The sequence below is a fragment of the Ovis aries genome, chromosome X, assembly GCF_016772045.2.
Source record: "Ovis aries strain OAR_USU_Benz2616 breed Rambouillet chromosome X, ARS-UI_Ramb_v3.0, whole genome shotgun sequence".
Taxonomy (NCBI): Eukaryota; Metazoa; Chordata; class Mammalia; order Artiodactyla; family Bovidae; genus Ovis; species Ovis aries.
Genome location: NC_056080.1, coordinates 1,332,448 through 1,356,383, shown reverse-complemented (window position 1 = coordinate 1,356,383; position 23,936 = coordinate 1,332,448). Strand labels below are relative to the sequence as shown.

The 23,936-nt window shown below is 48.7% G+C and overlaps 1 protein-coding gene across 2 annotated transcripts in view; it reads right to left on the bottom strand.

Annotated features, from left to right (window-relative positions):
• The window catches only part of LOC101118853 (anosmin-1), a 222,078-nt gene extending 202,228 nt beyond the window's left edge, over positions 1-19,850 (bottom strand). For both annotated transcript variants that reach the window (XM_042241675.2, XM_060407548.1), the window contains exon 1: positions 19,548-19,850. In XM_042241675.2, the coding sequence (XP_042097609.1) occupies positions 19,548-19,754 (207 nt within the window). In that variant the 5' untranslated portion in view covers positions 19,755-19,850. The remainder of the gene's footprint in view (positions 1-19,547) is intronic.
• Between the last annotated feature and the right edge of the window lie 4,086 nt (positions 19,851-23,936).

The following is a 23,936-nucleotide window of genomic DNA, read 5'->3' as shown; positions in this document are numbered from 1 at the left end:
GCGGAAATCTGAGTGTCTCAACAGAATCGTCTGTACAGAGATTTCTCAGGGAACAGTGTCACACTTCCAAATGTGGGGATGTTGATGATGAAGACGGGAAGATGGGGATGATGATATGATTCTGGTGATGGCAGTTATGATGATAATGAGAGTGATGACGGTGGTGGTACTACAGTCATGATGGTAACGCTGGTGATGGCGGTGGTGGAGGTGATGGTGGTTATGATGATAACGATGGTAGTAATGATGGTCATGATGATGGTGATGGTGGTGGTGGTAGTGATGATGGTCGTGACGGTGATGACGGTGGTGGTAGTGATGATGGTTGTGATGGTGGTTGTAATGATGATAGTGTTTGTGGTGGTAGTGATAACGATGGTGGTGGTAACAATGATGCTCAGGATGATGGTCGTCATGGTGATGGTGGTGGTAGTGATGATGGTTGTGATAGTGATGATGGTGGCGGTACTGTGGTCATGATGGTAATGCTGGTGATGGCGGTGGTGGAGGTGATGGTGGTTATGATGATAATGGTGGTAGTAATGATGGTCATGATGATGGTGATGGTGGTGGTAGTGATGATGGTCATGATGGTGATGGTCATTATGATGATGGTGACGATGATAGTGGTTGTGGTGGTGACAACGATGATGGTGGTGGTAACAACGATGCTCATGATGATGGTGGTGGTGGTACTGATGGTGATGATTATCGTGATGGTAGTGGCGGTAGTAATGATGGTTACGATGATACTGGTGATGGTTATGATGATGATGGTGGTGGTGGTGGTGATGGTGGTGGTGATGATGGTCATGATAGTGACGATGGTGGTGGTACTAGTCATGATGGTAACGCTGGTGATGGCGGTGGTGGAGGTGATGGTGGTTATGATAACGATGGTAGTAATGATGGTCATGATGGTGGTGATGGTGGTGGTAGTGATGATGGTCATGATGATGAAGATGTGATGGTGGTGGTTATAATGATTATTACGGTGAAGATGGTGGTGGTAGTGATGATGGTCGTGATGGTGATGATGGTGGTGGTACTATGGTCATGATGGTAACGCTGGTGATGGCGGTGGTGGAGGTGATGGTGGTTATGATAACGATGGTAGTAATGATGGCCAGGATGGTGGTGATGGTGGTGGTAGGGATGATGGTCGTGATGGTGATGATGGTGGTGGTAGTGATGGTGGTGGTGGTAGTGATGATGGTGGTGGTAGTGATGATGGTCGTGATGGTGATGATGGTCGTGATGGTGGTGGTGGTGGTGGTAGTGATGGTGGTGGTGGTAGTGATGGTGGTGGTAGTGATGGTGGTGGTGGTAGTGATGGTCGTTATGATGATGGTGACGATGATAGTGGTTGTGGTGACAACGATGATGGTGGTGGTAACAACGATGCTCATGATGATCGTGGTGGTGGTACTGATGGTGATGATTATCGTGATGGTAGTGGCGGTAGTGATGATGCTTACGATGATACTGGTGACGGTTATAATGATGATGGTGGTGATGGTGATGATAGTGATGACGGTGGTGGTACTAGTCATGATGGTAACGCTGGTGATGGCGGTGGTGGAGGTGATGGTGGTTATGATAACGATGGTAGTAATGATGGTCATGATGATGGTGATGGTGGTGGTAGTGATGATGGTTATGATTGTGATGGTGGTGGTTATAATGATTATTACGGTGAAGATGGTGGTGGTAGTGATGATGGTCGTGATGGTGATGATGGTGGTGGTAGTGATGGTGGTGGTAGTGATGGTCGTTATGATGATGGTGACGATGATAGTGGTTGTGGTGGTGACAACGATGATGGCGGTGGTAACAATGATGCTCATGATGATGGTAGTGGTGGTACTGATGGTGATGATTATCATGATGGTAGCGGTGGTAGTGATGATGGTTACGATGATACTGGTGATGGGTACGATGATGATGGTGGTGATGGTGGTGATAATGGTCACGATTGTGATGGTGGTGGTTATGATGATGATGGAGATGGTTATGATGATGGTGGTGGTGATTCCCCCACAATTGGAAATGGTCTTGGTATTCGCATCCTGCAGGGGTCTGTTCAACAGTTGGAAAGCAAGCTAATGATGCTGAGATGCCAGTTTCCTTGGCATCAACGGTTGGAAAGCAAACTAATGATGCAGAGATGCCAGTTTCCTTGGCATGTTTGCTTTTTTATAACAGCACTGAGAAACCTGTCCAGGGGCTAGGGTGTCATATCACTTGCACGATGTGCGTCCTCTTTCAAAATCTCTCCCTCACTCTTCTAGGTTTGCGAGTCTTTTATCGATTTTGCTTCCAGTCCGCAAAGTACAACAGACAGTACACATTCATTCCTCTAGAACAGGTGTTTAAAGACAAGGGCTGAGACATCTATGAGACTACAAACTGCCATCTCTCTCAATTACATCTTACCAGAGAATGAAACAAGAGTTGATAAACTGACCTCGGAGGGACTGTTTGTGTGAATCCAATAAGGACACCATAAGTAATCGGTAAAAACCACGTTTAACCTGAAAGTTTTACTTTTTGTTTGTATTTAGAATTTCTTGACTGTTCTGGTCTTTCTTTGAGAGAAGCTCTCCGTCACCTCCCAAGAATGTGCCTCATCTGGCATGTTCTTAGATAAGAACATCACTTGCATTGGAGGGAGACAGGAAAAACAAAATGCTGTGCTGTGTTTCAAACATGAATTATTAACGCATTGGAACAGTACAGTGGGATGAAAAAAAGGTGCACACTGAGAACACAGGATGGAGAAAAGAGCTGTAAATTGCTTACGTACATGAATTCCCAACAGTTCTGTTGCCCCCAGCACTGGCATGATTGATGACATTTTTTGAAGGTGATGGATTACTTTGCAAAATTAATGTTTCTTGCTTCATTAAAAGGACTCTGTTTTGCGTTTTCATTTATGGACTTATAAAATTGTCACTTCTTTGGCTATCATCAGAAATCAGCTATGAAATTTTAAAAGTCATCAGTGATGATTAGATTCAAGACTGAGCGGGGGGAGGAGAACGTGTATTTTTGTTCTCTGAAGGTTCTTTGGGGTCCCGCACATGCCAATAGGACCATGCACTTCCCTACAGTGAAGACGCTGATCACCAGCCATGATATGACTCTTTCCAGTGGAGACAGCTTATCTCCTTTATCTTTCAAAGAAAGAAGGTACCAGGGAATACGAAATTATGTATTTTGAGGTCACTCTAACAGAGCGTCATTTTCTCCAGTTGGCAGGGTATTAATCACTTGGAGACCAAAAAGCTTACTAAATGATAGAAGCTACAATTTAAAATGAAAGGATAAATAGCATGTGAATGAAGAGTTTTATATTAGCGTTTTTTCCCCCCTCTTGATGAGCCATTGTTCCTCAGGTTCCCCTGAAGATAGAGTGTTGCACTTGGGGGGGGGGGTGGTTACAGAATCCCAGGTCATCACCATTTTCTTTTCACATGCAGCCTGGAGAATTTTCTACATTCTTTCTCAGAATTCCTTATTGTCTAATGTGTATGTATTACAGCGAAGCTGGAAAGAATGATCAAGTGTAAACACACACACACACACCATTCAAAGCAAAAACAAAAAGCTAGTGAACAAGCGTATGACAGGTCTTGGAAGTTGCTATTCACATACCTACAAGCTACCATCACCACTGGCAAATACTCCAAATATGTCAGAACAGCAACAGCAGCCAAGAATGAAGGTCAAGGCTGAAGTCCGGAGACCTCTAGGATTCCCAGACAACAAACTCATCCTCTATGACATCAAGAAGTCCAGCTGTTCATGAAACATTTCATAATTACTTCTCTATTTGGCTAGACAAGAGGAATTCTGGGTGGAATACACAAACAGGACTTCCCAGTGCCAGTGCAGAAGACATAAGAGCCTCGGGTTTGATCCCTGGGTCGGGAAGATCCCCTGGAGAAGGAAATGGCAACCCACTCCAGTACCCTTGCCTGGAGAATCCCAGGGACAGAGGAGCCTGGAAAGCTACAGTCCATGGGGTTGCAAAGAGTCGGACACGACTGAAGTGACTTAACACGCACGCACACAAACTCAATTTATAAGGGAGAAGTCTTCATCTAAGAAATTACGACTGTGCGTCAAATGGCTGTATAAAGATTTAAAAGATGATTAATGATTACAATACGTTCTTCACTTCCACAACTGTTTACACAAATGTCTATCAGTCTCTCTCTCTAGAAGAAAATAATTCTTCTGTGGGCGGGAATCACGAGACACTTACGCTGGGTTCTCAGAAACTAAGCTACTTGAATGATAGCTGTGTGTGACAGATTCGTGTTGGTTGGAAGAACTAGGGTAGACTAGGGCACACGGGATCTTGTTGATGGAGTGCTATTTTTAACATATCTTTTTCTTCTATCACACCAACAACCTTTCCCTTCGATACTTCGTGACGCAATGGCGGTTCCAGGAGGCAATGAATCCATGTCCCCCCAGACTCAGTGATTCCTGACGATATTACAACTGACATATCAACTCTGTCTTCTTACACTGTTAACATGTTGAGAAGTGGGTCATTTAGTATAAACGTCTGGCAATGTGACAATTAGGGCTTGACTTTCTGCCACAAAGCCTTGGTTATCTCATCTTCTGATGGCTTCGGTTGTCTTATTTATCAAAATAACGCCCCTGACCTCAAAGAAGTTGCTGTGAAGGTCAAAGAGAGATTTTATGTGAAACTACTCTGTCAACTGCAGATGGTGATTGCAGCCATGAAATTAAAAGATGCTTACTCCTTGAAAGAAAAGTTATGACCAAACTAGACAGCATTATTAAAAAGCAGACACATTACTTTGCCAAAAAAGGTCCATCTAGGCTATGGTGTATGGATGTTGGACTATAAAGAAAGCTGAGTGCCAAAGAATTGAGGCTTTGAACTGTGGTGTTGGAGAAGACTCTTGAGAGTCCCTAGGACTGCAAAGAGATCCAACCAGTCCATCCTAAAGGAGATCAGTCCTGGGTGTCCATTGGAAGGACTGATGCTGAAGCTGAAACTCCAATCCTTTGGCCACCTGATGCAAAGAGTTGACTCATTGGAAAAGACCCTGATGCTGGGAAAGATTGAAGGCAAGAGGAGAAGGGGATGACAGAGGATGAGATGGTTGGATGGCATCACCGACTCAATGGACATGAGTTTGAATAAACTCTGGGAGTTGGTGATGGACAGGGAGGCCTGGCGTGCTGCAGTCCATGGGGTCACAAAGAGTCGGACACGACTGAGCAACTGAACTGAAATGAACTCTGTCAACACCAAGGCTGCATTAAAAACAATGAACGCCAAATAACCTTCTAACCTGTGGCTCGGTTGTTCAGCAGAGATTCTGCTTTGGATCCAGCCCCACCAGTTCAGAACTGGGATCTTACCATAAGCCAAAGCATGATCGCAGGGAGAGAGGAAAGGCAGTCCTTTCTTTCTTTTTGATGCTCAGCTGGGGCTTTTCCTCAGGGGGTGATGGCAAGGATCTCCAGAGAGATCAATTCAATACCCTAAGGGCAACTGGTGGTGGAGCCAGAGGTTCAACCAGATCAGCAAGAACCAGGAAGACATCGCCAAGTGTGATGACTTGCTCTCAACCTGTTCTGCAGAACAAAGGACTTGAGCTTTGTAACAGCTCTCATGAAAAGTCCCCAACGCCTGTCTGCTGTCTGGGTGGGCTGACGCTGCATCCTTTCCGTCACAAGCCACCAAGAGGCCCCCAGCAGACAGACCGCACTTCTGCAGGGCTCTGCATTGACTCACGTTGGCTATTCTACATTGGAAGAGCCCGCGGTGGCTGTGTTTAGCTTGCATCATCTCCCTTGGGAAACATCCACTCAAGCAACAGGACCCCTCCTCTGAGATCTCACACAAATAACTCTCCACAGCCCCTCCCTGGTGGACTGCCACGGTCTGTTTACAAGTCTTAGTCCTTATACTAGACTCTAAATCCTTCAGGATTTTACAGCCTCATCTCTGAAATTGCAGCAATCCGTCGATATCAGCCGAAATAAACGGAAGTGATTAAAGTGACGTGCTTTTTTTTTTTTAAGAGAGAAAGAGATCCAGCATCCACAGTCTGAAATTTACATGAAAATGAGCCATAGACAAGGCTTGCATCAATCACTCTTTACTTGTTGGCTCTCAGGGATGACCACTTTTATCCAACCGTCTGTCCCAGCGTTGGGGAAATGCCTCAGCTCACTACTTTGAAACCGTGTGCATGTCAAGTCTTTTAAAGATATGGAGGGGACTCGGGGTCCCTGGTGGCTCAGCGGTAAAGAATCCACCTGCCAGTGTAGGAGATGCAGGTTCCATTCCTGGGTCGGGACTATCCCCTGAAGAAGGAAATGGCAACCAATTCCAGTATTCTTGTCTGGAGAATCCCATGGACAGAGCAGCCTGGCAGGCTACAGTCCATGGGGTCGCAAAGAGTTGGACATGTCGGAGTGACTAAACAGCAACTAGGTCCTGGCGGGACGTGGCACCCTTGGTCACTTGCTGAGTAAATCCAGAGCTGTGTAATATCTGAACTAACCACTCTTCCTTGCCACCTTCTTAGACCTGCTGGGGGTACTGAGGTTAATGATGTCCCCTGACGCTATCTACTGTCCATCTCTCATACACTGTTTCAAGCTGGCTTCATAGTACAGTTGTCCCTTGGGGACTGTGGGCTTCCGGGACCCCCACGGGTATCAAAACCTGCGGACACTCAAGTCTCACACACAATGGCAGAGTACGGCTGGCTCTCTGTCTCTGCAGGGTCCTCATCCCCAGATTCACCCAACTGCAGCTGGCAGAGCCAACACACACACAGTGCCGACTACATTTATAAACATGGATGAGTGTGTGTATTTGTGTGTATTTCACACAGGCAGTGAAGAAGCTTGTGTGTGTGTGTATTTCACACAGGCAGTGAAGAAGCATGATGTGTGTGTGTGTGTGTGTGTGTGTGTGTGTGTATTTCACACAGGCAGTGAAGAAGCGTGATATATTTATGTGTGTGTGTGCATGTGTGCACACATGTGTATATTTACGGGGTTCTCATTTCCAGAATTAACCAACTGCAGATGCCAGAAACAACACACACATAGTGAGAACTGTGTGTGTGTGTGTGTGTGTGTGTGTGTGTATTTCACACAGACAGTGAAGAAGCATGAGATGTGTGTGTGCGTGGATATTTCACACAGGCAGTGAAGAAGCATGAGACGTGTGTGTGCGTGTCTGTATTTCACACAGGCAGTGAAGCATGATATATGTGTGTGTGTGTGTGTGTGCACGCACATGTGTATATTCACAGGGTCCTCATTCCCAGATTCAACCAACTGCAGATGGCAGAACCAGCACATACACAGTCACAACTATACATATGTGTGTGTGTGTTTGTGTGTGTGTGTATTTCACACAGGCAGTGAAGAAGTGTGATCTGCTTATGTGTTAGGATCAAGATTTTAATCTTTTCACTGAAATCATCAGGAGAGAAAAACTAAAATAACAGAAAACGTCCTGACCCTCTGAGTGATGCCTGATCTAGAACGATTATTATTTTTAACTTGTATTAACTGTTGTTGTTTTTTTTAAGGGGAGAGGGGGTTACAAAATAGAAACAGACTCACAGACTTAGAAACCAAATTTATGGTTACCAAAGAGGAAAAGATGGCGGGGGGGAGATAAATAGGAGTTTGGGACTAACATGTACACGCTACTCTATATAAAATAGGTAACCAACAAGGTAACTAACTAATAGGTAACAATTTCCTGTACAGCACAGGAAATTCTACTCAATACTCCGTAATGACCTACATGGGGAAAGAATCGGAAAAAGAGTGCATGTATGTCTATGCATAATCCATGCACTCTGCCATGCAGCAGAAACTAACAGACCACTGTAAGTCAAGTATCTGAAATGTCCCACCCTTTGGGACCCCGTGGACAATACAGTCCACGGAATTCTCCAGGCCCGGATCCTGGAGTGGGTAGCTGTTCCCTTCTCCAGGAGATCTTCCCAACTCAGGGATCGAACCCAGGTTTCCCGCACTGCGGGCGGACTCTTTACGAGCTGAGACAAGCAGACGTCAAGTACACTGAGCTGAGTCAGGTATACTTCAATCTAAAATGAACATTAAATAAAGGGGACAGTGGGGAAAAGTCTGAACTGAGAGTTGTGAAAGCTGGGTCATACTTTTACTTCTACAGTCTATTATCTGTACGTGATTGAATGAATCATTCTGATAAGAATCAAGCTGTGTAACCTGCAGGAGGAAGGGGCTGAATTAGAAGAGGTACCTGAAGGGAGGTGTCTGAGGCTGGGCTTCCTGGAGGCAGAGGCAAAAGGCAGCGGGGAGGGGAGGGGCGGGTCTCTGTGAACGTGATGGATCGGGGAAGCTCTCAGTGGAAGGGGAGGGAAGGGCAGAGGTGAAGCACGCATGCCACCTTGGGGGGAGCCCTGAAAAGCTTGGCCCCTCGCAAGGCTGCAGAGCATAAACTGAACCAGAGCTGATCCCAGCAAGAGGGCTGGCCTCCCAGATCCCCCCCGCGGTGAGCCAATGACCATGATTTGCCCTCATCAAGGAAGGAGGATGCGCTACCCTGCTGGCAAGACGGTGCCCAGGGGCGAAAGGTCAGTCTCCAAGGGGGAGCAGCTGTAAGCTATTAGCAGCTGATCCAGGGGTCGGGGTGGGAGGGGCGGCAGACTGGGGGCCAGAAGGTCACCAACAGCATCTCCTGAGATGGTATAGGCGGCTACGCCCCACATCCATTGCTTCAGGGAAGCCGAAGAAAATTACACATTCTCTTTAGATGGATGGTGCAAAAAATAACAAGGTCGACAATATCCGTTTTATCAGTCTACTTCGGTAATGCCGGTGACCTCATGCTGATCTGAAGTTGGAAGGACTTATGGATATCTTTGATTAATGGGAAGAGGAAAAACCAGGTCACACTTAATAAATGCCATATGTTGACAGACAACCAGACTTTCAGAATATGGAGTACAGGATGAGTACAAAAGAAATGTGGAAAGGTGGCTGACTTCAGAACTCTCAATCAGGGCTTGGTGCTCACACAGTGCACCAACAGTGCTCGGAGTTATGGAATAATTTGAAAAAGCATCCCAATGGTTCAGTTCAGCTCAGTTGCTCAGTCATGTCCGACTCTTTGTGATCCCATGAACTGCAGCACGCCAGGCCTCCCTGTTCATCACCAGCTCCTGGAGTTTAGCCAAACTCATGTCCATTGAGTCAGCCATCTCATCCTCTGTCATCCCCTTCTCCTCCTGCCTTCAATCTTTCCCAGCATCAGGGTCTTTCCTAATGAGTCAGCTCTTTGCATCAGGTGGCCACAGTATTGGAGTTTTAGATTCAACATCAGTCCTTCCAATGAACACCCAGGACTGACCTCCTTTAGGATGGACTGGTTGGATCTCCTTGCTGTCCAAGGGACTCTCGGGAGTCTTCACCAACACCACAGTTCAAAAGCATCCATTCTTTGGTGCTCAGCTTTCTTTACGGTCCAACTCTCACATCCCTACATGACCACTGGAAAAACCATAGCCTTGACTAGACGCACCAGCATAGACACGCTATTTCCCCCAGTACTACCGTTCAGATACCAAACATCTGTCGATAATAAAGATATGCTTCACTGATCATCTTCCCAAGCCCAACCCTCAAAATTGTTTAAGAGTCAGATTTCTGGAAAGCAATGACCAAATCACATGTAGGGACTTCTCCATTTCTGAGTTAATACAAGCAATGCCTACAGGCTTCTTACAAGTTTCTTTACCCAGCCTGAAAGTTGTATGCCAACTCACTGAAACCCAGCAAGGGAGGTTATGCAATGAAATCTGATGAATCTATTTTTTTTAAATATAATCAGTTCAGTTCAGTTCAGTCACTCAGTTGTGTCCGACTCTTTGCGATCCCATGAATCGCAGCACGCCACACCTCCCTGTCCATCACCATCTCCCGGAGTTCACTCAGACTCACGCCCATCGAGTACGTGATGCCATCCAGCCATCTCATCCTCAGTCGTCCCCTTCTCCTCCTGCCCCCAATCCCTCCCAGCATCAGAGTCTTTTCCAATGAGTCAGCCCGTCGCATGAGGTGGCCAAAGTACTGGAGTTTCAGCTTTAGCATCATTCCTTCCAAAGAAATCCCAGGGCTGATCTCCTTGCAGTCCAAGGGACTCTCGAGAGTCTTCTCCAACACCACAGCTCAAAACCATCAATTCTTTAGCACTCAGCCTTCTTCACAGTCCAACTCTCACATCCATATCTGACCACAGGAAAAACCATAGCCTTGACAAGATGAACCTTAGTCAGCAAAGTAATGTCTCTGCTTTTGAATATACTATCTAGGTTGCTCATAACTTTTCTTCCAAGGAGTAAGCGTCTTTTAATTTCATGGCTGCAATTACGATCTGAAGTGATTTGGGAGTCCAAAAAATAAAGTCTGACACTGTTTCCACTGTTTCCCATCTATTTCTCATGAAGTGATGGGACTGGATGCCATGATCTTCGTTTTCTGAATGTTGAGCTTTAAGCCAACTTTTTCACGCTCCTCTTTCACTTTCCTCAAGAGGCTTTTGAGTTCCTCTTCACTTTCTGCCAGAAGGGTGGTGTCATCTGCATATCTGAGGTTATTCATATTTCTCCCGGCAATCTTGATTCCAGCTTGTGTTTCTTCCAGTCCAGCGTTTCTCATGATGTACTCTGTATATAAGTTAAATAAGCAGGGTGACAATATACAGCCTTGATGTACTCCTTTTCCTATTTGGAACCAGTCTGTTGTTCCATGTCCAGTTCTAACCGTTGCTTCCTGACCTGCATACAGATTTCTCAAGAGGCAGGTTAGGTGGTCTGGTATTCCCATTCTTTCAGAAGTTTCCACAGTTTATTGTGATCCACACAGTCAAAGGCTTTGGCATAGTCAATAAAGCAGAAATAGATGTTTTTCTGGAACTCTTGCTTTTCCATGATCCAGCAGATGTTGGCAATTTGATCTCTGGTTCCTCTGCCTTTTCTAAAACCAGCTTGAACATCAGGAGGTTCACGGTTCACGTATTGCTGAAGCCTGGCTTGGAGAATTTTGAGCATTACTTTACCAGCGTGTGAGATGAGTGCAATTGTGCAGTAGTTTGAGCATTCTTTGGCATTGCCTTTCTTTGGGTTTGGAATGAAAACTGACCTTTTCCAGTCCTGTGGCCACTGCTCAGTTTTCCAAATTTGTTGGCATATTGAGTTCAGCACTTTCACAGCATCATCTTTCAGGATTTGAAATAGCTCTACTGGAATTCTATCACCTCCACTAGCTTTGTTCATAGTGATGCTTTCCAAGGCCCACTTGACTTCACATTCCGGGATGTCTGGCTCTAGATGAGTGATCACACCATCGTGATTATCCGGGTTGTGAAGATCTTTTTTTGTACAGTTCTTCTGTGTATTCTTGCCACCTCTTCTTAATATCTTCTGCTTCTGTTAGGTCCAGACCATTTCTGTCCTTTATCGAGCCCATCTTTGCATGAAATGTTCCCTTCGTATGTCTAATTTTCTTGAAGAGATCTCTAGTCTTTCCCATTCTGTTCTTTTCCTCTATTTCTTTGCATTGATGGCTGAAGAAAGCTTTCTTATCTCTTCTTTGGAACTCTGCATTCAGATGCTTATATCTTTCCTTTTCTCCTTGGCTTTTCACAGGTATTTGTAAGGCCTCCCCAGACAGCCATTTTGCTTTTTTGCATTTCTTTTCCATGGGGATGGTCTTGATCCCTGTCTCCTGTACAATGTCATGAACCTCATTCCATAGTTCATCAGGCACTCTATCAGATCTAGGCCCTTAAATCTATTTCTCACTTCTACCGTATAACCATAAGGGATTTGATTTAGGTCATACCTGAATGGTCTAGCGGTTTTCCCTGCTTTCTTCAATTTCAGTCTGAATTTGGTAATAAGGAGTTCATGATCTGAGCCACATAACCTCACATAATTTTTTTAGAGAGGGAATGACTGCACAAAGAACTTAAATTTAGCTTTTAAACGGAAGTCTCTAAACATACATACATGTTATGTTTTTTATTAATATGAGTGAGTGAGTGAAGGTCACTCAGTCATGTCCAACTCTTTGGGACCCCATGGACTGTACAGTCCATGGAATTCCCCAGGCCAGAATACTGGAGTGGGTAGCCGTTGCTTTCTCCAGGGGATCTTCCCAACCCAGGAATCAAACCCAGGTCTCCCACATTGCAGGTGGATTCTTTACCAGCTGAGCCACAAGGGATAATATACTGAAATGTATATAGATATATACTACATGCAATATATAAAATATATAAATATATCTCTCCTCTAATGACACAGAGCACAAAGAAATCAATGAGTCCACAAGTATTTTCCAATGTAGTTTTATAACGTCCTATAATAGTCTAAATAAGACAGACTTTTAAATCATGTTCATTGAGGGATGGAATGAGGAGGAAGCTGAGAGGGGGGTTTGGGGTGGGGGACACACATGTACACCCATGGCTGATTCATGTCAGTGTATGGCAAAAACCACTACAATATTGTAAAGTAATAAGCCTCCGATTAAAATAAATAAATAAATCATGTTCAATGAGAAACAGTTTATTAGAAGCAAGAAAATTTGCCATGCATAACCTAATGTTTGGGCTTCCCCAGTGTTAAACAATCTGCCTGCTAAGGCATGAGACCCAAGAGATGCAGGTTCGATCCCTGGGTTGGGGGGAGGAAACTGCAACCCACTCCAGTATTCTTGCCTGGGAAATCCCATGGACAGACAAGTCCAATGAGCTACAGTCCACGGAGCTGCAAAACTGAGCGACCGAGCATGCATGCAAACCACCTACTGTTTAGTTTTGGGTCAAAGTTAAAAGTTCTTGAAGACACAGCTAGAGATCCAGCGACCCAGGCCAGGATATATGAAGGTGAAACTTGAGGATGACCTTTCTTCCCAGAGACTTTCAGCATGTCACTTCGACCTCACTGCAGGCCCAGCAGGCACACGAAGACTTGAGTATATTCACCACAAGATCGTTGCTTCAAAACTCCACCAGCCTAGGGCTGATTTGTGGCTACCGAAGGCTTCCGATGCGCTAATTATTTGCTTACTTTTTCTGAGAGCAGAGACTAGTCCTCTAAGCGGAATGAGCTAATCACCAGCTCCATTCTCTCTTTTGCCAAAACAAACAGCTTCCAATTACTGCTAGAAGCCTCTGATCTCTAATCAGTTACCTAAACCAGGCTCTCAGTGGTACTTGGAAGAGTGAATAATGTCCCATTAAGCAAGAATCTCTTCACACTAATAAAATCCTAAAGCCCTAGGATCAAGGCAGCCAGCAACCTAGTACTTATCTTCCAAGACTCCATCCACTTCCCCGCATCAGGTCCCAAAATCCGGCCAAGAAATAGACTCACTCAGACTCTTTTTATTCCACTCGGGCTATTTTTCCTCAAGCCCTAGTCTACTGTGCCTCCTTTGAGAATACCCAGGAATAGGAAGAGCAGGTTGCAGGTTTGCTAATATTCAGCGACAGGACTCCTCTCTGCGAGGCTCTGAGGCTCAGCTCCATCACGGCCGTGATGCACAGAACCTGGGGAGACAGGCAGGGTGGCCACCAGGAATGTCCCAGCACAAGCAAGGAATTCACTCAGGCAGGATACACAAGATTCACCCAAAAAGACACAGAGCTTCTTTCAGGCTTAGTATCCCTCTTCTTTCATCTTCTAGTGAAGGAAGCTCCAGTACTTAAGCTACCTGATGTGAAGAGCCGACTCACTGGAAAAGATCCTGATGCTGGGAGGGATTGGGGGCAGGAGGAAAAGGGGACGACAGAGGATGAGATGATTGGATGGCATCACCGACACAATGGACATGAGTTTGAGTAAACTCCAGGAGTTGGTGATGGACACGGAAGCCTGGTGTGCTGCAGTTCATGGGGTCGCAAAGAGTCGGACATGACTGAGCGACTAAATTGAACAGAGAAAATAAGTGCAGGGCCAGGTTACTCCCAAGTGAACATGTCAGTTATCAGATCTCTGAACACTAAGGACAACCTATGAATAATCCCCAGGACAAGTGGGCGTAACCGCTTCCAGGGGTTGAACAATCCAAACCAGGGCCAGCCCCAGGGACACAGATCCGTGCACGTGGTTCAAGCTCAGAAAGAGCCCTGCAGCTTGGGGGTGACTGCGCCAAGACCACCCTATTGGAATTCTCAGTGATCTCGTCTCTGAGTCTGCATTTTGCAATGTGGAATCTGCTGGGATGCTGAAGCATGTTCTGGAGATCTCCGCAGGCATGATGCCTCTCACCTCCCTCTCCTCTCCAGCAAAGGTTCTGAGCTGCCTAACACTCTGGGGGCCCCTGGAGCCCCGGTCCTCCCCAACCTCTCCCTGCTGCCCCCCCCCCATCAAACTACTGTCACACTCTGCCCCCTGCAGCCACCTGAGAGCAGGCACAGGGAATGCTGGGGGGCACGTGCATGCTTTGACATCCCCACAGTTTCATGGCGGCCATGCCCGTCTCACACTGGGAGCTGCAAGCTCTGCTTGTGGACGACCAGCCAGAGGCCACAACGCCACAGGAATGAGCCTGTCACCCATTCTTGGTGCAGGCAGCTAACTGCTTCTACTAAGGGGTTCTGAGCACCCTTGGTGGGGGGGCTGCCCCTCCACTATAGGTTGAGCAGGAGGAAGGGGAGACCCCTGGTTCAACTTCCCAAAGTCGCTCAATCATGTGTGACTCTTTGCAATCCAATGGACTGTAGCTTACCAGGCTCCTCTGTCCATGGGACTCTCCAGGCAAGAGTACTGGAGTGGGTTGCGATTTCCTTCTCCAGGGGAACTTCCCAGCCCAGGGATCAAACCTGGGTCTCCCACATGGCAGGCAGACAGTTTACCCACTGAGCCACCAGGGAAACCTAACTTCCCAAAAGTGAAAGGGAAAGTGGCTCAGTCGTGTTCAGCTCTTTGCGACCCCATGGACTATACAGTCCATGGAATTCTCCAGGCCTGAATACTGGAGTGGGTAGCCTTTCCCTTCTCCAGGGGCTCTTCCCAACCCAGGGATCAAACCCAGGTCTCCCGCACTGCAGGCGGATTCTTTACCAGCTGAGCTATGATCTAGCTAAAACAAGGTCCAACATATTGGCCCAGCAGCTGGCAGGAAAGGACACCAGGCGAGTGCCATGCCTAAGCAAGTGTGTGTGCTTGTCAGATTCTGGGTATCCATGACGGTCTACACACATCCTGCGAGAGTCCCTTGTGGGGTACCCATTGGGCACACCCCCACACAGGGCACTTGGGAAGTGGGCTTCACTGGTGACTCAGACGGTAAAGAATCTGCCTGCAATGTGGGAGACTCAGATTTGATCCCTGGATCGGGAAGATCCCCTGGACAAGGGCCTGGCAACCTACTCCAGCATTCTTGCCTGCAGAATCCCATGGACAGAGGAGGGGGTCACAAAGAGTTGGACACGACTGAGCGACTAACAATACCTCTGCCTCCTTCCCACCTTTCTGAGTCTGGCCCCAGCTTGGCCCTCGAGGAATGAGCCAGGAAATCCACGTTGTGTACTGCTGGTAATTCCAAGTGAAACCTCTGATGTTTGGGTGTAACACAGGCACTGCACAAGAGAAAGATGAACAGTGAAATCCACACGAATGACGTCATCTTTAAATTACTCTTTACTGAGAACAGTGCTGGAGAGCAAATTTAAAACACCACGGAGAAGCCAAGAGAGAAGGGTCACAGCAGAAAGAACAAGTTTGATAGTTCAGTTCCTTCCACAACACTTCTTACTCTTTAGTCATGGACAGCACGTTTCTATGTGGCCCGGGGGCCAGAAAAAAAGGCAGCAGGTTCTGCCTTGGAAGAAAAGCTGTGACCAACCTAGATGGCATATTAAAGAGCAGACATTGCCTTGCTGACAAAGGTCTGTCTAGTCAAACTATGGAAGTGAGAGTTGGACTATAAAGAAAGGTGAGCGCTGAAGAATTGATGCTTTTGAACGTTGGTGTTGGAGAAGACTCTTGAGAGTCCCTTGGACTGCAAGGAGATCCATCCAGTCCATCCTAAAGGAAATCAGTCCTGAATGTTCATTGGAAGGACTGATGCTGAAGCTCCAATCCTTTGGCCACCTGATGCAAAGAACTGACTCATTTGGAAAGACCCTGATGTTGGGAAAGATTGAAGGCGGGAGGAGAAAGGGACTTCAGAGGATGAGATGGTTGGATGACATCACTGACCCGATGGACATGAGGTTTGAGCAAGCTCCAGGAGTTGGTGATGGACAGGGAAGCCCGGCGTGGTGCAGTCCATGGAGTCGCAAAGAGTTGGACACGACTGAGCAACTGAACCAAACTGAACTGAGAGTCCACACGCTTGTCTGGCCTCAAGGCTGCAGGCAAACCTTCCTCCAGCCTTACAAGCAGACCAGGAACCACGCAAGAGAAACTGGGAACCACTACCTGCACCAGAGACAGCCTTCCGCTCCGGTTTATTTGCACAAGTGTGTGGGTGGCTGGGGTATCCCTGATAGAAGGCACCTTTCTCCAGCCCAGCCTTTCCCACCAGTTCACAAATCCCACCTGCAGTTGCCCTCTGCCTGATACCTCAGTTCAGTTCAGTTCAGTCTCTCAGTCATGTCCGACTCTTTGCAACCCCATGAATCGCGGCATGTCAGGCCTCCCTGTCCATCACCAACTCCAGGAGTTCACTCAGACTCACGCGCATCAAGTCCGTGATGCCATCCAGCCATCTCATCCTCTGTCGTCCCCTTCTCCTCCTGCCCCCAATCCCTCCCAACATCAGAGTCTTTTCCAATGAGTCAACCCTTTGCATGAGGTGGCCAAAGTACTGGAGTTTCAGCTTTAGCATCATTCCTTCCAAAGAAATCCCAGGCCTGGTCTTCAGAATGGACTGGTTGGATCTCCTTGCAGCCCAAGGGACTCTCAAGAGTCTTCTCCAACACCACAGTTCAAAACCATCAATTCTTCGGCGCTCAGCCTTCTTCACAGTCCAACTCTCACATCCGTACATGACCACAGGAAAAACCATAGCCTTGACTAGACGGACCTTAGTCGGCAAAGTAATGTCTCTGCTTTTCAATACGCTATCTAGGTTGGTCATAACTTTTCTTCCAAGGAGTAAGCATCTTTTAATTTCAAGGCTGCAATCACCATCTGCAGTGATTTGGGAGCCCCCAAAAATAAAGTCTGACACTGTTTCCACTGTTTCCCATCTATTTCCCATGAAGTGATGGGACCAGATGCCATGATCTTCGTTTTCTGAATGTTGAGCCAACTTTTCACTCTCCACTTTCACTTTCATCAAGAGGCTTTTTAGTTCCTGTTCACTTTCTGCCTGATACCTCAGCATCCTTCCAATTATTTAAAGAGGGGAGGGACGTGGAAGCTTGAGGTTTCATAAGGAGCGTGCGCCTCTGTCTTTTCAAATCTTAAGAAAGCTTAATCCCTGCAATTTAGATAAATCAGATAGGCATTACCAGGTTAGGGTTAAACCTCCAAGAATGGCTTTGCAATTGATTGCAGAAACAGCAGTTATTAAGTCCTAACTGAGTAATTTGCAGCTTGGTTCACCCCCCACCCCAGCTAATTAAAATGTAATCAGGATTGTCTGGCAATGTGTATTCTGTCAGCAGTTTTTTCTTCCGAAGAGAAATCATGCCAAGAGACCACAAGAAAACCCTTTCACGGGAATTGGCTTGATCTGCACTGTTTCTTTAGGCGCTGAAACTGTAAAACAAATAAATTACAGCGACTGACAGTTCAATTTAAAGAAGGAAGGAAGGGAAGAAGAAAAAGAAAAGATAGTCTTTCTCCCTGGGAACAGGATGCTGTTTTATGTCGTTGTTTGAACAATAGGGTAGCATTGCCTCGGAAGAGCGACCGCAGGGTAGGGCAGGGGGGCAAGAATCCGGGTGGCTGGGAGGGACCCTCTCCAGGGTGTCCGCGGAATTTCAGCGCAGGAGACCACACCCCCCGGTCCCTTCCCCGAAGACCAAGGGGGATGGCGGAGTTCTCTGAAACCTACGGATGCCCCTTCTCTGCGAACACGCAGAACCGCGCGCACTCGGGCGCGTGGAGACTTGGCCAGCGGGTTCACTCTCTGTACATCCCAACTTTTAGCTCTTCATGGGCCATTCCGGGCAAGGTTTCATTAGCTCTCTCCCCCCAGAATGAACGGGACTTAAAGGCTTCGGAGATTCGTCCCAAACTCCACGGTCACGGCAATGGCCCCCATCGCAGCTTAGTGCCCGGGGACCCTTGGCAGGCCCCTTTGACGCCGCGCAAGCGCGAGAGGCGCCTCGTTTATTTCAGAGGGACTCGGCTTAGAAACCCACCGAGGAGCCGCGCGGCCCCTTTCTGGGAGCCGCAGTTTTCCCTGCTGCCAGAAGTTGGGATCTTGTAACAGGTGAACTACTGCAAGGCTAGAGAGGAGACGGCGAGGCCGAGAAGCGAGCACACGAGAGGAATTAGGTTATACGCGTGAATGGTTGCAGAGTGCGCGCGCTCGGATCAGCTGGGGACCGCGGCTGCGAGGCGAGCCTGGAGCCGGCTCGGGAGCGGTTCCCGCGCGCCCATCGGCACCCAGGGTCCCTGAGTCACTCCCCGCTGTGGCTCCTCTCAGCATCCCAGCCATCTACTGATGTCAAGCGTCCTGTCCCCTGAACCCTCTACACACGCACACGAGCCCCTCTACCCCGAAGCCGGCAGAATCTACGACGGTTGGAAGAGATACTGGCTCCGGGAGTCCTCTCGGAACATCCGAACTTGACGTCTCCAAGTCCCTTATCCGTTGCCATCTCTCCCCTTGGTCCCCCCGCCACTCGCTGGCGACACCTAGACGCTCTGGGGCTCCGAACTGGGGCGGCACAGTCACCGGCAGTAACCAGCTCCCCACCCCACCCCACCCCCAACACAAACTCGCTGAAAGATACGACCCTTGGCTGGGGCTCCAAGGGTGGACTCCGCGCTCTCGGCCCGCCGAGTGCGAAAGCAAAGCTCAAGAGAGACAAAAAAGTCTCGGCCGGCGGGCACCTGCGGCGCCAGGGCTGGTCGCGCAGGGTCCTCGGGCGCAGCGGAGCGCGGGCCTCCCTCGCTCTGCCCGCGGTGCGGAGGGCCGGGAGCGCCGGGGGACTTTGAGGGGAGACTGGCCAGCGGCCCGCAGCCCCGCGGCGGAGGTCCCGGGGCAATTCACAAGCCCACAGCCCACCCCACTCCATCCTTGGAAGCCACAAAACCGCTCTCCCTTCCCACAGGAAACCCCCTTTTGGTTTTCCCCGGGGAAGAAGGGAGTTACGTCGGGAGCCGGCGAGGGGCTGCAAAAGGGGGATCGCCCACGGGCCCCCCTCCCCCGAGGTACAATCCACCCCGCGCGTAAAGCCGGACCCCGGCCGGCTGCCGCTGAGCGAGAAGTCTGAGCGGCGAGGCTGGAAGGCGCGCGCCCCGCAGCGCCAGGGGAGGGCCCGGGCGCGCGGTGGTGCGTACCTGGAAGTGCTGGAAGAAGGCGGAGATGCGCGTGATCTGCAGGCTGAGGCACCTGGAGGCGCAGCGGGCGCGCTGTACGCTCCCTGCCGCCAGCGACTCATCCAAGCGCCGGGCAGCGGCCGCGCCGGAGCCGGCAGCCAGGCAGCCCCCGGAGGCCGCCAGCCAGAAGCAGAGGGTCAGGGCCGCGCCGGGCGCCCCGGCAGCCATGGCTGCGGGTCGGAGGGCGCGCGGGCGCCGGGCGCTGGCCGAGGCTCCCAGCTCCGCACCGCCGCCCGGGACCGCGCGGCCGCCGCAACTCCGCTGGCAAAGTTCAATCAGGCCACTCCCGCCCCGCGCCCTCCCCCGGCCCCGCCTCCGGGGGCGGGGCGAGGGTGACAGGCAGCCGCGCCATTGGCTGCGAGGAAAGTGAGTGACGGGGGTGGGCGGGGCGGACGGAGGGCCGTGGGCAGGTCCAAGGGAGCCAGACGCGCGCCCGCCTGCCAAGCGCCTCTGGTGCGGCCCTCTCCTGGGGGTCCGCTTCCCCGCGCTCTGCCTGCGTTCCCTCCTGCCCATCGGGAGTCAACAGCAGGCCGCGGGCCTGGGTGTCAAGTGCTGGCCTGGTCATCAGGCCTGGGACCCCCACCTGGACGTGAGAACAGGCTAAGGATAGAGGGAAGCGCCCCCCCGAACTTATGGGCTTCCATCCCGGCTTCGACTCCAGTGGTCCCAGGTCCTACTCATATGCTTTGGAGTATTTGGGTTTTCCCTTTTCTGAAGAGCGGAAAGGAGCGAATGGACGGGACTGCGCTGGGCGCAATAAGAGGAGACAGGCAGGGACGTTTGACGCCCCTTCTCCCCGTAGATCCCTCCTCCCCTTCCCCCGTTCCTCCTTTCCTCAACCTTTGCCCTCTTCCTTCCTGCTTCCTTTTCTTTCTTCCCTCTCTCCTTCAACTGCGTCCATTGAGACCTTTCACTAGTCCTTTGCTTCCCTCTTAACGAGCATGCATCACCTAGAAATCCATCCAGGCAGGTCGCTAGGAACATTTATGGAGAAGGGGACGACAGAGGAGATGGTTGGATGGCATCATTGACTGGACGCACGTGAGTTTGAGCAAGCTCCAGGAGTTGGTGATGGATAGGGAAGCCTGGCATGCTACAGTCTATGTGGACGCCAAGAGTCGGACATGACTGAGCTACTGAACTGATGACATGGTCACACATACCTCGTCTCCGCAGGTGTAAGGCCTTACCTGGCCTGCACGAGGGACCTATTCAAGTTGGCAATCTTTCCTGCATCCTTCTCTGTGGGGCCCTAAATGGGAAACCTTCAAAAGGGGCTGGCTTTGCCGTTTAGAGCTAAGATGGCGCCTGGCGGAAGAGATGAGGGCGTGGCGTAAGTTGTTTGTTAAAACTTTTTATTGGCTCCCTTGATTTCCGTGCACCTGGACAGAGCATGATCACCATAGAGTCCTGTTAGGATGAAGCACATGACGACTTGACCTTTAACGTGATTGGTGCAACTATGGTATATTAAGATTTGACCTTTAATGTGATTGGTGCAGCTATGGAAAGTCCCTCACAAAACCCCCTTGCTTGCCTATATAAACCAAGAGTTTGTGGCAATAAAGCGGAACTGCTTACACGGAGCCCTTGTTGCTTCTGGTTGTTTTTAGCTCGCTGAGGGGTTGGGTTGCAGACAGCAGGCTCACCTCTTCTCGGGACCCCTCGGCTTTGCTGAGGGAAGTTCCACTGCCTCTCTTTCTGCGCAGTGCCCGCCGCACTTCTCTTTGCCTCAAGTCTTTCGATTTGGCCCTTTGAGCAGCAAGGCAGCCACCCCGTCACCTCCTGTATTCTGGCCTGGAGAATCCCCAGGGACAGAGGAACCTGGCGGCCCACAGTCCATGGGGTCGCAAAGAGTCGGACACGAATGAGCGACCAGGCACAGCACACCACACCTCTTGTGATCTCCCACGTTCTTTCACCACCCACGCTCTCTATCCAGAGGTGGACACGCTGCATTGTCCAGACTACACCCCATCCTTCTGACAAAGCTCTGTACTTCCCGGAGCTCCACAGGGACGGGACAGTGCTCCAGCCCTCTGCGGGTAGGAGACCCCACAGACAGCTGGGGTCTGAGGAAGGCTGTGCTCCACACCTGGGACATTTATGTAACACAGTTGAATCCGGAAGACCCAAGGACTCTAGCTGGGAGGCAGGGCAACGGGACTGATGCTCCTGTGCACTGGCACGAGCTGGTCCTCGTGCAGGACTGCACGCACATGTTCTAAAGGAGGGGCCTCAGCACACCACCAAATGCAGCAGCAGTTCGGTCTAGACGCACCCAACCTGCTCAAAGACACAACGCGAAGCTGGAGTCCCCTTCCCATAGAGCCCACCCTTGTTCCAATTTCCAGGTCTCGCTTCCTAAAATTCCCCACGGTTTCCACCCTGACATTCTGAGATCTTCCTGCAAAATGATAATGACAACCGTCTGCCGTGATCCTTTCATACCCCCTTTTTTTTTACATCATCTTGTGTATATATTTCTTCATATAGTTCAAATCACCAGGGCTAAGAAAATTAACTGTTTCCCCCAGTGGGTTTTGAAAATCAGAGTGCTTTGTGCAAAAGGCTCTGTAGGCAGAGCTGGTCTCATGGCTTGTGTGGCCTTAGAAGGATCCACACTTTGTTTAATGTTCATCTGTCACAATCTTGATTTTCATTTTCGGCATGGTTCTCTGAATTTTCCTTCTGCCCAAGGCCCTACAAATGACACAGCCAACCTCATCGGTAGCTTTTAGCATGACAGTTCTAAACATGATCCGGAACCACAAAAAGTTTAGCTGTGGGCTCACGTGAACTCATAAGTTTGTTGAAAAGATGTTAAGAACTGTGGATGGAAATCTTTTGAAAGTATGTTAAACATAACTTCCTAAAGGTCATCAACCCTGAATATTCATTGGAAGGACTGATGCTGAAGCTCCAATACTTTGGCCACCTGATGCAAAGAGCTGACTTGGAAAAGACCCCAGTGCTGGGAAAGATTGAAGGCAGGAGGAGAAGGGGACAACAGAGGATGAGATGATTCGATGGCATCTCTGACTTAATGGGCCTGAGTTTGAGCAAACACCTGGAGATGGTGAAGGACAGGGAAGCCTGGCATGCTGCAGTCCATGGGGTAGCAAAGACTAGGACGTGATTTTGCAACCAAACAACAACAACAAGCACTCTTAATAAATATTGACTGAGTGCAAAGAAGAGCAGCATCTTGGAGACCCCAAGCAGGAAGGTGTGTTGAGCCTTAAGTCAATGAATGGAGAACAAACATCCAAACACGGGAACTGTCTTCTGAATGTTACCACTTTCATCTGGGAATTACTAAAAACATTTCCAAAAGCTGTAGCGGATTCTGGAGTTTGCATTTTAAAGTTAAGCGAAACCTTGTCTCTATGAAGGCAAGGATGTCATGCATGTCTGTATTTTCTTAAGGTATGTTTGATTTATAACTCTGCACGTTATATCATTAAATTTATGTTCTAGAAAGTGCAATCACAAGGACAAACGTGCTGAGCTTTTAAGTGTGCAAAGGGATCACTGTATTTTTTAACAAAGCAATATGTTTGCTGCTTCTACGTGTGACCTAGCATATTCATGTCCATGAATAAATGCATTTTTTGATACACTACAAAAGATCATCTAGTGAGCTGCGCGGGAAGCTTAGGTTTAAACATATAGGGTCTGCTTTCTTATGCATATGTTACAATAGTGCTTGCGGCTATATAGCTTTCTTCTTTAAGAAGTATCACAGACATTCTCTGATTATGCTAGTCTTTTTCATGTTATTTTAATTGCAGTTGAAAGTCACTTTGAAAAGAATGCATTCTGGTAAAGTCAGAGTAATGCTCAAAATCTAGTAATTTACTCTGTTCACATATGTTCAATTTATTTTGCAGCTCACCTTTTGAGTTGGCACCTGCGTGCATGCTAAGTCACTTCAGTTGTTGTCTAACCCTTTTCGACCCCAAGGACTGTAGCCTGCCAGGCTCGTCTGTCCATGAGATTCTCTAGGCAAGAATACTGGAGTGGGTTGCCATTGCCCTCCTCCAGGGGATCTTCCCAACCCAGGGATCGAACCCGTGTTTCTTACGTCTCCTGTATTAGCAGGCAGGTTCTTTACCACTAGCATCACCTACAAAGCCAGAGATTCTCTAACCGTTGACATGACTGGTTAAGCCACACCCTACGTTAGTCAAGACCAAGTACCTGAGAGGGGAACCCGAAGTATGTCTGGAAGGAATAATGACTGATTAATAGGTGAGTGGGAATTGTCCAGACGCATTAGTAAGAAAGCGCGTAGTATGTCTTTCCTCAAAGCCAAGGTGGACCTGATCGTCCGAATTTGTCTGGAGA